The following is a 15843-nucleotide window of genomic DNA, read 5'->3' as shown; positions in this document are numbered from 1 at the left end:
TAGGCTCCAAAATAACTGAGAAATGACAGTGAAGACGATAGCAGCGTATCAGCACCACCGTGTAATGAATTAACTAATGTTCAACATAGTAATTCGGTAATTGTGCATAGGGAAATGGAGCGGGCGGCAAATAATGGTGTAGACAGTGAAAAATTAGTGAACAGGGAAGCATTATCGATCGATCGGTCGGCAACAGTTCGCCTCAGGAATCCGAAATGACAGGACACAATCCTGCAAATACTGTAGATTCAGGTTTTGTATCCTCACCGTTTTCTCATATAAGTCAAGACACATTTTCTGCTCGTCAAAATGTGAATGTTGCCGGTGCAAATGCACTGCCGAAAAGCGTAGAGGAACAGATTCCAGACACTAATACAGTATTATTGCAATTAATGCAACAAATGAAACAAAATCAGAGACAAACACAGCAACAGTTAGACACAATGGAACAAAATCTTCAAAAGTTAGACACAATGGAACAACACCAGAGACAAACACAGCAACAGTTAGACGCAATGGAACAAAATCAAAAACAGTCACAGCAACAGCTTCAAAAGTTAGACACCACGCTTGAACAAACTCGTGAAGGTTTAACTGCTGAGTTACTTAAAATCGAATCGAAATGTCAAAAAGTCAGTAATGACGTAAAAACACAAATTTGTGAGCATTTACAATCTATTTTTTCGCGTCATGAAAATGCATTACAGAATCATGAAGCAGCCATAAAAGAATTGCAAACTATTGTTCATGAAAATCACGACACCTTGCAAGCTAAAATTGACTCAGTTACATCTACCGATTCGGTTACGCACCTTGAAAAAACTCAGGAAAACTTAAAAGACACATCAGATACGATTTCAACACAGTAGACACTCTGAAAATTGGTTCAGAAAGGCGCATGGAGGAAATTAGTTCATTATCAGAGAAAGTAGTCGAACTTTCGGATCAGCTAAATAATTTATCTACGAAGGTAGATGATACTCTGAATGACACAGGACTGGTAGCCTTTAATGACACAGAAGAGTATGAACAAATTACAAAATTCAAACAAAATCAGAATCAAATCAATACACAGTACAAAAGAAAAATCCGGGAAGTACAAGATCAGTTAGCACAAGTAATACAAGAATTATATATTTCAGAGGACACTCGCACTCCAATACAGGAAGAGGGACATAGAAATACGAAACAGCCACAAAATAATAACACAGGGCACTTCGGAAATTATGAAAGAAATTGCCAAGGTACACCGAATATTGAGATGGAACCACCCGAAACGAAGTAACAATGACTGATATGTGACTCGCTGACATAATGATTTTGACTGTAAGATGTTCATTACTACACGTAAATTCAAAACATTTAAGAATTCTGGCAACGACATTCATCCACAAGCATGGCTTCTTCAAATCTATCATTATTTTCCTCCCAACTGGTCATTGGAGCACAAGTTATAATTTATGTGTGGCTACTTAGAGAATGAACCAGCTGTAAGAATGCGATCGGTCATTCACGATTGTCACAGTGAAGGAGAATTTTATCATGCCTTCCTCTCAGCATATTGGTCTCAAGCTACACAAGACCAAGTAAAACATAGCATCATAATGATGAAACATTTCGAACAATCTGAATTTTCCACTCTTGTGAAATATTTTGAAGACATGTTGCACATGAATCAGTACCTGTGAAACCCATACAGCCCCTCAGCACTCATCCGCATTTGCTTAATCAAATTGCCTTAACATTTACGACACATTATTTTGGCAGGACGTTGCAAAGACGAAATGGAAGCTTTTCAGGGACTGTTACAAGAATTGGAAATTGACACTGACAATCGCGGAACGCGAAAACAGGAGCACAAGAATTACGGGTCACATCCGTCACAATTCCACGATGACAGAAATAATAACTGGACACGACAAGGCTATTCTTACAACGTAAATCGTGACCAAAACAGACACTACCCATATGACAACCGTTGGCAGAGTAGAAATAATTACAGGGAAAGATCATCTCTCCGCGGCAATGACTATGACAGATATAACCATAGAAACAGACAATATGGGAACCAAAGCAATTATTATCAAGGGAGGCAGAATAATTTCAGATGCAACGGCTCACCGCGCAGTTGCGACTCATGGAGAAATTCTCTACCACGTGACCGACAAGAAAAAAATTACAGCACCTACCGACATGATGACAGACGATATAATCGTAATGACAGACCTGAATTCCATCAGAACTGTCGGAATTCAAACAGGGCAGGGCCCTCCCGACAAGGTGAATTTGTAGAAGTTAGGTCTCCAAATCCCAATAACGACGTGCACCAACAAAGAGACAATAGGCAATGACTCACACCGCTGGCAGCCACAAAACGTACTTATGAAGCTGACGACGTAGCTGCCGTGGCTAGTAATTACGTAAAAATGGAAGACATTAGGGACATCTTACTCCAGTAACACGACGTAAAACATAACAACATTGCATATCCTGTGATTCACATTACAGTAAGTGACGTAAAATTTACGGCAATACTTGACTCTGGCAGTCCCATTTCAGTAATTAGTGAAACAGCCTTTAGCAAATGCAACAAATCGAACGATTGCCCCACACATCCATTACGTAAGATTAAATTACAAGGTGCAATCATTGGAAAAAGTATAGATGTACGCCAACAAACCAACTTAGATTTCTTTTGTCAAAGCCACAGCTTCTCAATGAACTTTCTCATTGTTCCATTATTGTCGACGGAAATTATATTGGGAGTAGATTTTTTGAATGAATACAAAGCCATCTTAAATTCTCACGATGCTGAAATAAGTTTAGAGAAAGAAGGTAAGTCAATAGCTTTGAAATTTGAAGATTGGATCTCAAACCATGACGAGGAAATTAATCGGCTTTACCTCCTGTTGGACAACAGTTCGGAATTTTCGACGGAACTTGACACTAACAGTCACTCTGCAAGTACTGACAGGGATGATATCGACGGCGTATTTGATACTAATGAGTTAATTCAGAATAAAATTCAAACAACTGAGAATTGTAATGACACTGATTGGCAGGACCTTTTTGAGATTTTACAAGCACATTCCACAGTTTTTACTCATAAAACAGTAACAGTCAAGGGATTTCAATACCAATTTCGTGTTCGTGAGCATACTAAATTTTGTGTTAGACCATACGTAATTCCAGCACATTATAGGGGCCGTGTTAGAAAAGAAATACAATCTATGCTTGACGAGGGCATTATTGAGCCTGCAGTAAGCTCATACAACAATCCATTACATGTTGTTAGAAGAAAAATGGATCGATCAGGCTTGTCTTAGATTCGAGACAAATCAATACTACCATCATTCATGAAACAGGCAGGCCGCAAACGATGGAAGAACTTCTTCAGAATTTTAATGGTGTAAAAGAGTTGTCTTCTATTGATCTCAGATCCAGATTTTATCAGATCGAACTTCATCCAGAATGTAGAAAATACACAGCTTTCCTTTGTTTCGGCGTTTGTTATCAGTTCTGGAAACTTCCTTTTGGCTTGAACATTTCTTCAGCAGCATTCATTCACGGGCTAAGTTCCATATTACCTGAGTTCTTAAAACTTCACATCACCTTATATGTGGACGATATTCTAATAGCAGAAGCTTCATGGGAACAACATAATCGCATCCTCAACAGTTTGTTACGTATTTTTGCAGAATCTGGAATTACAGTTAACTTGGAAAAGTCTGAATTTGGTAGGTCAGAGGTGAGATTTTTGGGACATATTATTCCCTCTGAAGGCATTCAGCCGGATCCTGAAAAGTTAGGAGCAATCAGAGCCATTCCAGTTCCATCCACAAAAAAACAAGTCCACAGTTTTCTAGGTCTCGTAAATTTTTACCGTCGTTTTCTGAATATGCAAATTCAAGTTACACCAAAACTTTGTTCTCTCACTGGAAAAAATACTATTTGGAACTGGGACGAACAGGCGCACCGGAATTTCAATTCTTTGAAAGAAGCGCTACTTAACGCGCCAATATTAGCTCACCCAGATCTGTCACAAGAATTCTGCCTTAGCACGGATTCTTCTACAGTTGGTCTTGGTGCCCATTTATTTCAAGAAGCCGTAGAAAATGACACTACTGTTCAGAAAACCATTGCTTTTGCTAGCCGAGTGCTAACAAAATCTGAAAAAAAGTATTCAGTTACTGAATTAGAAGCTTTAGCTATCGTTTGGGCATTTAACAAATTCCGTTTCTTTCTTTCTGGCAAGCACATAAAAGTATACAGTGATCATCGTGCATTACAATTTCTTACGTCTTCAACATTAAATCATGGCAGGTTAAAACGTTGGGCATTGTTTCTGCAAGAATTCCACTCCACAGTAGTCTACATTTCCGGCAAGGAGAACATTGTTGCGGACGCACTGTCACACGTTCCGGCTGGGCTTGAGAAAAGTAACACAGAAGGCAACCTCCAGAAAAATTTCAGTATTCTTTACATTCAGAAAGTCGCCTTTGAAAACTTCATCACCACATCTTTAAAGGACATTGCTCATGAACAAGATAAAGATCCGATTTGGAAAGACATCAAAAGCAATTGGCATGAAAAGACACACACACAGATTCGGCATTATTATCTGGTTAGAAACAACATACTGTCCAAATGCTGCACTGTTGATGACAAGCTATACGTACTTCGCATTCCAGACGATTTTGTTAATAAGCTCATTTGCTACATTCATTTCAGCTATGCACATTTTGGTCCACGAAAATGTTATCATATTCTTCGGACAACTTGTTATTTTAACAATATGGAAAAGAGAATTCGAAGAGTCTTGTCTATTTGTAAACTTTGTCAAAAAGCTAAACCATCTAATATCTCACATCGTGCTCCGTTGTTTCCTATCACTTCTTCTAAATTAAAAGAATTTGGTGCTGTTGATCTCTTGGGACCCCTTGTCAGAACATCGATAGGATTTTCGTACGTTGTAGTCGCTGTTCAACTTACTTCAAAATTTGTTTCTTTCACACCGTTAAGTAAAGCCACTAGACGGTCTGTATCCAACGCCTTTGTTAAAAATTTCTTCGTGAACTTGGACACGTTGCTAAAGTCATTTCAGATAACGGACCGCAATTCAGGTCTGCTGCTTGGTCATGCATGCTTCGGAATCATAAAATCAAACCTGTTTTTATTTCATTGAACTCACCACATTGTAACCCGTCTGAACGGATTATTAAAGAAATCAATAAGCTTTGCAGACTTTATTGTCACAGAAAGCATCATCATTGGGACAGATATTTACACTTGTTTCAAAACGTGCTGAATGAAATGCCTCATGACTCCACTACTTTACCATCTATTCTTGTACTGAAGAATGAAGAACCACCGAACAGAATCAGAGAGCTTGTACCTTTTCCGAATACACGTAAACTTCGACACAAAGACTTAATTGATTTGGCTATTAAAAATATAAAATCTGCAGCAGACAAAAGGAGAAAACTACACGGTAAAACAAATGCAAAGGAATTATATATTGGTCAGAAAGTTCTCATTAAAGCTCATTCATTGTCACATAAGAAGAAACACATGAGTCACAAATTCTTTCTGATTTACAATGGACCTTACAGAATCCGACGTATACCACATGATAATTGCGTTGAAGTTGAAACTCTGCATACTAGGAAGAGTAAAGGTTTACACCATATTTCACATGTAAAACCGTTTATTGAGAGATAATCTGTTTTTTTAACTTAGTCTTTGCTATAAAATTTTTCACTTCACGTTACTAGTACTCTTTGTCACACTTGGAAACTGTTAACATGCAACAATGTTTGAAGTTAACTATCCAGTCTAGAACCTAGGGAACTTATTTAGACAGTAACTGCAAATCCATTGTTATAGTGAACAGACGATACAGTGTTATTGTGTGTGTACATTCTTGCTTGTTAGTTGCACGATTACGTAACGACCATAAGGCCTACAAACTTAGAACATATAGTGCTAATGAGATCTTAATGCAACATTTTGGATTACTTGAAATGACATTCTTTATTTGAAGTACATTCTGTGAGATTAAAGATTACTTAGGATTTGGTTTCTTTGACAGCTACACGATTATATCACGACGCTACTAATTTGTGACACAATTGACATTGTTGCTTTTATGCTGTGTCTGTTTTATATCTGCACAGTTTTTCTGAATTCTTCTGGAAAGTAAAACATGTTTTAGTAGTAACTTTTGTGGTATAGCTACAATGAAACAGCCTTTTTCGTAGCACAACAATACATTACAGTATAGTACTTTCTGGATCACGGTAATGTACGTAATAACTACGATATCTATACGCATAGCATTTCGCTTTTGTTTATTACGAGGTAAGTACATTGACTTCCACAGAACTTTGCTTACAGACGACGATAATTACGACACTTGGCACATTTTTTACCCTTAAGTAATGACAGAAATTACCTTACAACAAGACGCAGAGTTTAGCGCTACAGTACACGTATTTGAGTGATTAAATTTGTACTTAAAACATTTATTTTTAAAGATTTTTGAATTACAAAGATACAAAGGTTTTCCGTGATACACTTCATTCCATTGCTGTAATTTGTAACACTTGAGGGTATAATTACATTAATCCTCAGGGGGGTACATGCTTACTTTGTGTACCATGTGTGTGGCAAACACAGAAACATCGTTACCATATTTCTCTAACACAGAATTACACAGCTATCTGATTATTTGACAGAGAAACAAACTTTTTTTTTTACTACGTCAGTGACACATGTTTACGCTATTACGCAGTTGGATAACTTCACACTTATGAAATTGTATTTTGTCTGTGCATTGTGAACTGTTCATATTTTTTCAGAACCATTGTGATACTGTGAGAGCTTTGAATGTCGTATTTGGTAAGGCGTAATGATTTTTTAAGTACATTTGAGGTAGATGGCTTTATTGAAGGTCTTGATATTATTGAAAGAAGCTGCGACGATTTTGAGATGTGATTGATCTGCTATGATTTTATTATTACGATGACAATGTGTATTATGCTGTTGATGTATGTTTATGATCAATAAGCTGATGCTATATGAGGAATTTATTATGATGAAATATTGAAGAATTGTCGACAAATACGTACATGTGTAATAAGGTAAGGAATAATGAGTAGTGGCTAGGAACTCAATGAAAGTTTTTTGGACACTGTTATATTTATAGGATTTTGTTTCTACACATTTGTAACGCAAATTCTCGACCTGTGAAATTTTTTATATGAGACTGTCACTGTAGTGCAAACTGCTGTCGTAAATATTTCGGTAAGAAAGCCGAGTGACCTTGACATAATGCGTTGTGAGCAGCCAGCTGTGCCAGCTGCCTGGAGAAAAAGCTATTGGGTGGAGAAAAAAGAGGCCATTAACATCGCTATTGACATTCCTTTGTAGAAAGCATCACAAATACGACACGCTCATTACTTGGAAACATATGATTATATTGTGGAGCACGTACTTTGAGCTACTTACTAAAATGCTTATAAACTGATGGGAAATATTCTTACATCTCCACACCTGATTATGACAAGTGTCTTTCTAGGAGACTTGAGAGAATCTCTACTGACTTATGAAATGCCACATGGTTATTGAATGATGTTTTTAAGCTTTGCTTTACACAGTTGCTTATTTCATTTGATATCTGTTTTCCAGCTGTGTTGCAGCATTGGTTTTATAAAATAAAATTAAATGCATTTGCTAATGTGAACACTTTCTGTCAGCAGATCTATTAAATAATAATTTTATGATCCACATTCTTCGAAAAAGGAGCACTTGGAAAGGAAAGATCAATAAGAAGGGACTAATAACAGTAACTGCATACATAATTTTCTTTTCAAGTTCTTCGTAATTTTTTTTGTAGAATAAGTTGTGGTGCACCACTTTAATTACATAGACATTAAGATGTGAATATACATTTCCCGTATCTGCATTGTTGTCTTTAGTGTACTATTTTTCAGCTTGTGGGTTTGTCATGTTTAGATATAAGTTATTGCATTTACTGATGCTGTTTGCCAGGCATAGTGCTACTGAATTTCACTTTGTATTACTCTGTTAAGCCAGTTTTACTACTGATTTATTTTTCTTATTTGCTGCACATTGCCTTATATTAATTGTAATGTTTCATTTGCTTTGCTAATTTAGGTACACTGCTGCTTGCTTTGCCAATTTGCATTTTTTTGTCATTGCTGTTTGTGTTAATTGTTTTGTGCTGCTGCATTGCCTCGTCCCTTAGTTTATGCATCTGAGCTCAGTAGATCTAAGTTAGCTTAAGAGGGGATAGACTATATAAGAGAATGAGTTGTGATGAATTGGAAGAAATGCATCGAGAAGTTATATGAAAAAAGTACAGAAAGCAGGTATAGATAGGACTTGTTGGAAATAATGAAGAACGAAGGGAGATCTCCAAGAAGTAAAGAAAGTTTCGTTTGCAAAATACTGCAGTAAAACAAACCCTGTCCTTTCCTTGTGTTATTCCGCTATGTGTTTGTGTACCCTTATGTATTGTGTTCTTCCTGTCTTTATGTGTTTATCTGATGAGAGTTATGTTGTAGAATTTTTCTAATAATATGTTATTTACTTTGTAAAGATGTTTAAACATTATTTAGTCTGTTTTGTTTTAATGCTCCTATGTGAAGTTGATGTTTCAAAAGTTATTCTGATCTTTTATTTATTTACTTATGTCATAATTCCTGCAACACTGATGTATATGATATTTCGATTCTTTTGTAAAGCCCATATTACCACAAATGTTATCTGTATTGTTATGTTCTTTAATGGTGTATTTTGTACCTTTGTAATTGTATTCTCATGTCGTATATTTAAAATTGTAATTGACATCAGTGCATCAAATTAAGTAACTTGTAAGCATTCATTTCAGTGCACACATTTCTGTTGGTCATAGTATATGCACAATATGTGACAAGTTGGGACTGTTAGTGTTTGCACATGTGTTAATAATTCAGCAAGGGACTGGTTAACAGCATTGCTGGTTCTAAGAACAATTCCAAAAACTTTGTGAGTGCACAAGTGGTGGTTAATGGACTTCCTATATTGTCCGCAAGACTCGTCGATGGTGATTGTGCACCTGCACAGTCGCAACAGATGGCTGCTGGCCATCTCTACAAGGACTACAGTGGGTGTACACCTTTGATGGCACACGAATACCATTATTTCTACAAGGACTGCAGTGGGTCTGCACCTCTGGTGGCCCACCAATACCGTAATCTCTACCAGGACTACAGTGGGTCTGCTCTGTGATGACCTACCTACCAATATTCTTCAAAACTTCGACTGACTCTGCGGTGGGTTTTCTCTGTTATGGCCCATTACCTGTCTGCATGTCAAGAGTCAGCACTGTCTTTCCGTTGGAAGGACAACACTACTTCTTCAAGACTGCATGGAAATCCACTACTTCCGTGTGCATTTTCTTTTACTGATCAGACTTTGAGAAAAAAAACGCTGGAATTTTACTGTGATGAATGATCAGGACTGTCTTTATGGACTGTGAGAAAATTTTAGCTTTTGACCAACATTGTATCAATAAGTGTGTGCATTTGATTTCTTTGTTATTGTAATTATGAAAAATTTTATCAAATCATTATTGGCCTCTGCCCAAAAAATTTGTAAGTAGGCTGTTTAGGTTTTTTTATTGCTAACGCCTCGTAGCGCTCTGTATGAAAATCACTGGCTGTGCTGTGTGCAGTCTGTGGCTGGTTTGCATTGTTGTTTGCTATTGTAGTGTTGGGCAGCTGGATGTTAACAGTGCGTAGCATTGCGCAGTTGGAGGTGAGCCATGAGCAGTGGTGGATGTGGGGAGAGAAATGGCGGAGTTTTGAGAGCAGATGTCTGGACGTGTGTCAATCAGAGACAGTAAATTTGTAAGACTGGATGTCATGAACTGCTGTATATATATTATGACTTTTGAACACTATTAAGGTAAATACATTGTTTGTTCTCTATCAAAATCTTTCATTTGCTAACTATGCCTATCAGTAGTTAGTGCTTCAGTCAAGGGCGTACCCAGGATCTGAACAGGGGGGGGGGGGGGGGGGCAGGTCATACTACTCTCAGGAAACAAAGACTCGAGACAATATACAGCACTTCTTATTAAGTAAAACAGTAAACCAGTGAAAAACTGCTTTTCATAAACATTTTAAATACAAGAATGCACTTGTACGATCCGAGAAAACATGCAGCATTTCTTATTAAATAAAACAGTAAACTAGTGAAAAACTACAAATATCTTCTAGTCTTCTAGGGGGGGGGGCAGCTGCTCCCCCCCCCCCCCCCCCCCTCGCCGCCTCGCCCCTCGCTGGGTACGCCCATGCCTTCAGTAGTTAGAATCTTTTATATGGCTGGCAGTATTGGCGCTCGCTGTATTGCAGTAGTTCGAGTAACGAAGATTTTTGTGAGGCAACTGATTTGTGAAAGGTATAGTTTAATGTTAGTCAGGGCCATTCTTTTGTAGGGATTATTGAAGGTCAGATTGCGTTGCGCTAAAAATATTGTGTGTCAGTTTAGTGTTGATCAGAATAGGTAAAGAGAGTAATGTCTGAGTACGTTCAGTTTTGCTCAGCTGTTTGAAAAGCAAATAATGTAAGAGGTTTATCAGCACAGTCATTGATTAATTTTTCTAAGGGGACGTTTCAGGTAGAAGGTTTTCCCATAATCGGCAGGAGACGAACGTATGAAAATACGTCTATAGGTCTCTCTAGCACCGCGAAGTCTGATGATTTCTTGTTTTCCACAAGTTCGTCTCCTGTCTACTGTGCGGAAAAACTTTAGGAGGACGCTGATACTGGAATGTATCCAAGAAGTGAGGATGTCGGGTGGAAGTGCTTCTCTGAAGTGAAAAGGGTGACACGGGACAAGATGTCATTGCTGACCTACTAACCAGTGAGACGACTGATAAGCAAAACAAAAGCGTTTAGTGCAAATGTGAAACAATGTGTGCCGGGCCATCGACCTGTGCCAATGTTCTGGGTAAATTATTGTGTTAGGTGACCGTTTTACATGCTTTGAACGTCCTACGGTGGTATTTCAGCGTTCATGTTAATCTGTGTGTTCTGTGTGTGAGAGAGGACGTAAGTGTGTGGAGAGTTGCCTTCTTTATCCCTTAACGAGGAAATGGATCTGGAGATGCATTAATAGCGAGCCGCATCAAATCAGTCAGAAGGCTGATAACACAATAAAGAGAACTGAATTTACATTTTCTTTTAAGAGCTCTGTTTCGGCATCAGACTACTCCTGAAAAGCTTGAAATCCTCTGTGTTATTTCTCGTAAACCAAAATCTTCTGCACTTAACGTGACTTTCAGCCAAAGCCTGAGTCCACTTTGCACCCGAAAAGCAAAAACAAAAAGATTTACTTACCGAGGGCGCCGAGGCGATAAGAGATTGTGACCAACACAACACCCTTCTCCACTAAGTAGTCTGGATTGCTGAAGAAGGGATATCCAAACTTGAAGGCGCCGCCGTGGATGTAAAACATGACGGGCAGAGGACCACTCGCCGCAGCCGGTACGTAGACGTTCAGGTAGAGGCAGTCTTCGGAGCCGGTAGCATTGGGCAACAAGCCCATAAGGCCGGGCTGAGTGCACATGTCGGCAAAGGACAGAGCGTCTCGAATACCGGACCACGAGGTCGCCGGCTGCGGGGCCTGCGCAGATGAGCACACGGGTCAAGGGGCTGCTGGAACAACGAATCGCCATTGCCTCACATACGTACCCATCACTTTATTCAACTTAACTTCAACATAATATTACTACAAGACACTTACGGGAAAAAAATTGCAACACCAAGAAGGAGTTGTGCGACATAAACGAAGGTTGGTAGGCGTGTTTCTAGTTCTGAAAGAAAATATCTATTCAAATTTCAAATTTCGCGCCAGACGCCTAAGAGTGGCGCTAGTAGTAGCAATTTGGGCAGCAGTTGACACCACAGTTATAACGAACTGATGCAAATCGGTTACTTCAAGACCAGCTCAGAGAAAACCGCCGTGTAGCACCACCCTCGTTTGCGATTTCATTGGTGTCAAGCGAGAGCTCACTGGAGGGCAGGGTGGATGTCTGTTGGGTTTTCTGATGAAAGCTGGTTCTGCCTCGGTGCCAGAGATGGCCGTGTGTTGGTTAGAAGAAGGCCACCTGCCTGCCTGCTATGCACACTGGACCTACACCTGTAGTTAGATATGGGGTGAGATTTAATACCACAGCAGACACACTCTCGAGGTTATCCCACGCACCTAAATTGTACATCAGTCTGGTGATTCGACTTGTCGTGCTGCCATTCATGAACATTATTCCAGGTGGTGTTTTCTAACAATATAATGCTCTCTCCCACCGCCGTCCCACCACAAACCGCCGTTGTAACCTAACATGTTCTACAGTGTGTTGACTGTTGCCTTGATCTGCTCGAAGAGCAGATCTGTCTCCAGTGGAGCACATATGAGACATCATTGGACGACAATTCCAGCGTCATCCACAAATAGCATTAGCTGCTCCTCTATTGCTCAAGTGCAGTAAGCATGGAATTCTTTCCCACAAATTGACCTACGGCACCAGTACAACACAATGCATACAGCTTTGCATGCTTGCACACAACACTTTGGCGGTGACACCGCTAATCAATGTACCAGCATTTCACATTTGCAAGGGCTTATCTTGCGCTTACATTAACCTGAGATCTTGCAACGTTAATCACTTAAATATGTTAACTAGACAAATGTATTCCAGAAATTTCGTTATTCTTCATTAATTTTTTTGTGTTGCAATTTTTTCCGTCAGTGTATAATAATTATTATGTGAATATTTTGTACATATGTTTCACAGCTAATGGGCTACGCTGAATGTACTTATATGATGATATAATTTCAAATTACTGAATTGAAAAGGTAATATCCACATTCATATTAATAGTATCAAAAGGTTATATAAACTACTGAAATATGCATAACGTTTGCATGTCAAAGTAATCTATCTTAAAAGTAGCAACTGGGTAGTTATGAATCGTTTTGTATGATTCCTGTCAAAATTAGTGCGGGGGAGGGGGCGGGAGTGCACGACGCGTTTAAAACTCATCAAATCAATTACATCAATAATTGCGTTTTTGAAGATTTGGCTTCTCTCGGACAAATTTATGCTGATGCGCAAGCATGGTATTTAGTATTGTTCCACAGGATAACTTTTAACCTACCATTTACGAAACTAAGTATCCCATCACATAAGAATGCTGAAAATTAGATGGGTACGTCAGACAACTTAAGACAATACATCGACTGCGTGAGAATGGTATTATGGCACAACCTGACTTAACGAAAGAATATGTTGATACGACATATCCTGAAGCATCAAGGGAGTGGTCAGTGTGGTAATGAATGGAAGTTTAGAGGAAGGTGGTGGGGGAGGGACGGGGGACGGGGTCGAAACCGTAGAGAAGATACCGAGACTTGACTACAGTTAAGCACTTTGAAGTGGACGTAAGTTGTTCTGCAGATACTGCGAGACTTGCATAGGATATACTAGCGTGGAGCGATGCATTATATCAGTCCTCGAATGAAGAGCACCACAACAACCGATGAAAATAACCTCAAATGACTGCAATTCCCGATATCGCAAAATAAGAGGAAGAAATCTGTTTATTATACTGGTGTTACATTAACAGTGCCAGTGCGTTAAAACAGCTATGAAACATTCTTGCAGTAATTTTATTTAAAATAACAGTAGCAACTAGCCCCGATGTCCTCAACAAATCTTCATCGTTGTCATTCGAACGTACATTAGGATCATTCTAATATAATACGAGCCTCCACAAGCATCACATAGGATTGAATGACGTCATAAAAAGAACGATTAAATTTGTTTGTTAAATAAAGTTATCAAGAGAGCATTCATCGTGTATTATTATATTTACAGCCTGCTGAGTTCCGAAACTGAGACTAAGAGAAAATTCATACAGAGGATTGCTATAGAAATAAAAATTTTAATGTATAGTACTTACACGGAATCGCAGATCTCCTAGCGGCGGTGCGGCGTATGGTACGCCCAGGAACTGGTTGTAGAGAGCGCCGTTCAGTGATGTGGCCACCACGCCCCTCAGAACTCCGTTCTCCACAGTCACGAATACGTCGTCCCCCTGTAATAAGTTCTTGGTCACCATTCCTCGTAATCAGAACAATCAATTGGTTTATTGTGTTTATCTTTTCTATGTAGAATTCCCCACTGAATCATACACAGAGGCAAAAATCTAATGAGGTAAGTTCCGGGGACCTTGATGCCAAGACATGTGACCATTTCTGGCGATTTGTCATCTTGGGAATGTTAGATTTAGATGATATTTCAGTTCAGGAGAACGTCAAAGGACTCCCACTATGCTGTAAGAGCATTCCTACCCATTTATGAAAGGAACTTCTTCCAAGAATTTCTGGAAGATCATTTTTAATTAGGTCTAGCCTATCCTCATTTTTTCTCTTTTTGATATGCAAATCTAATTAATCATTCGAGAAAACATGTTCAGATCGATTGAATCTTTCTCTGATTTAATAATACCAAAGATTGTAAGATCATATCGCCTTCCTCTTCCCTAATTAAAAATATGGGCTTACGTGCAGTTGGGTTTCCCTTGTGAAAAGCAAATTTTATTGTAGCGGTAAGAGCGGAGCGTGGATAGCAGATCAGCCGACCTCTCCCGCGCTGGTACCGAGGGGAGGATGTGAAGTTTTGTGTGTCGTTTTATATCACCAGGGGCAGAGGTGACTGGATGGAGCTGTAATAGTGGGATGAGAGAAATTTCTCCACCCACAGGCCGAAAGAAGAGTGTTGAGAACTCGTGAAAAAATAGTGCTGTTTCAATATTTTTCCGACCGGTTATTAGCTGACTAAAAAACAGGCGTTCATGACGGAGGCCAAAGGCCCAGAATTCTCGGTACAGAGCAGGTCGACAGACATCAGATTGGAGGCTACGTTTTTTTACAATCCATGGTGGGAGTAAAACAACAAATGGTATTGACAAGAGGAAGAAAGAACCTTGTCAATGGCGGTCAAATTTTTTTAGCGTGGAATCGCGCACAGAGCAGTTGCTGGGAGCATAGTGTCTTCACTCATCACCGGACTTCTGTAGACTTCTCGAGACTTGTTTTCACTTCAGGGAGCTTTTGCAGGCTTCTCTTCGCATCACTTCATAAGCAGGCAACACAGAGGGTTTGGCCTTAAGATACGGAGAGAGATGACGGAAATATCTGCAGCTAGATTGGTAGCAGTCGGAAATCTTTTGGCCTTCAACTACACATCTGCAGTCATCTCGTCTGTCCACAACTGTAGTAAGGTCATAGAAAAGCTACAGCAGCGTTTTCCTTCTTTTTGCCAGCCATTATTTATTCCAATCTCTGTCTCGCTCTAAAGCTTTTACCCTCTCTGGTATCGTAGAAGTTACGCCCCGATGTCAAGTGTCCTATTATCCTTCTTCTTGACAGTGTTACCACATATTGCTTTCCCCGCCGATTCTGCGGATAATCTCATCGTTCCTTACCTTACCAGTCCACCTAATTTTCAACATTATTCTGTAGCAGCAAATCTCAATTGCTTAGATTCTCTTCTCTTTCGGTTTTCCCACAGTCCGTGTTTCACTACCAAACAAAGCAGTCCTCCAGACGTACATTCTCAAGAATTTCTTCCTCAATTTAAGGCCTATGTTTGATTCTAGTATTCTGTATCCCAATCTCTTCCCTGATGACTCCTGTTTGAGTCATAATAAAGTTAGAGCTCAAGAAGTTCTCCTTCTTTCTCTCGACCATGCAATTTCTGCATTCACGCAA

General features: G+C 39.2%; 1 protein-coding gene across 1 annotated transcript in view; it reads right to left on the bottom strand.

Moving 5' to 3' along the window:
- LOC124709019 (juvenile hormone esterase-like) overlaps positions 1-14189 on the bottom strand; it is a 160863-nt gene extending 146674 nt beyond the window's left edge. Inside the window, exons 1-2 of the mRNA XM_047240666.1 lie at positions 14031-14189; positions 11409-11694 (exon numbers count right to left, since the gene is read on the bottom strand). Coding sequence (XP_047096622.1) covers positions 11409-11694; positions 14031-14189 — 445 coding nt within the window. The remainder of the gene's footprint in view (positions 1-11408; positions 11695-14030) is intronic.
- Positions 14190-15843: the final 1654 nt, after the last annotated feature.

The sequence above is a fragment of the Schistocerca piceifrons genome, chromosome 7 (assembly GCF_021461385.2).
Source record: "Schistocerca piceifrons isolate TAMUIC-IGC-003096 chromosome 7, iqSchPice1.1, whole genome shotgun sequence".
Classification (NCBI taxonomy): domain Eukaryota; kingdom Metazoa; phylum Arthropoda; class Insecta; order Orthoptera; family Acrididae; genus Schistocerca; species Schistocerca piceifrons.
This window is presented reverse-complemented; position numbering and strand designations above follow the sequence as displayed.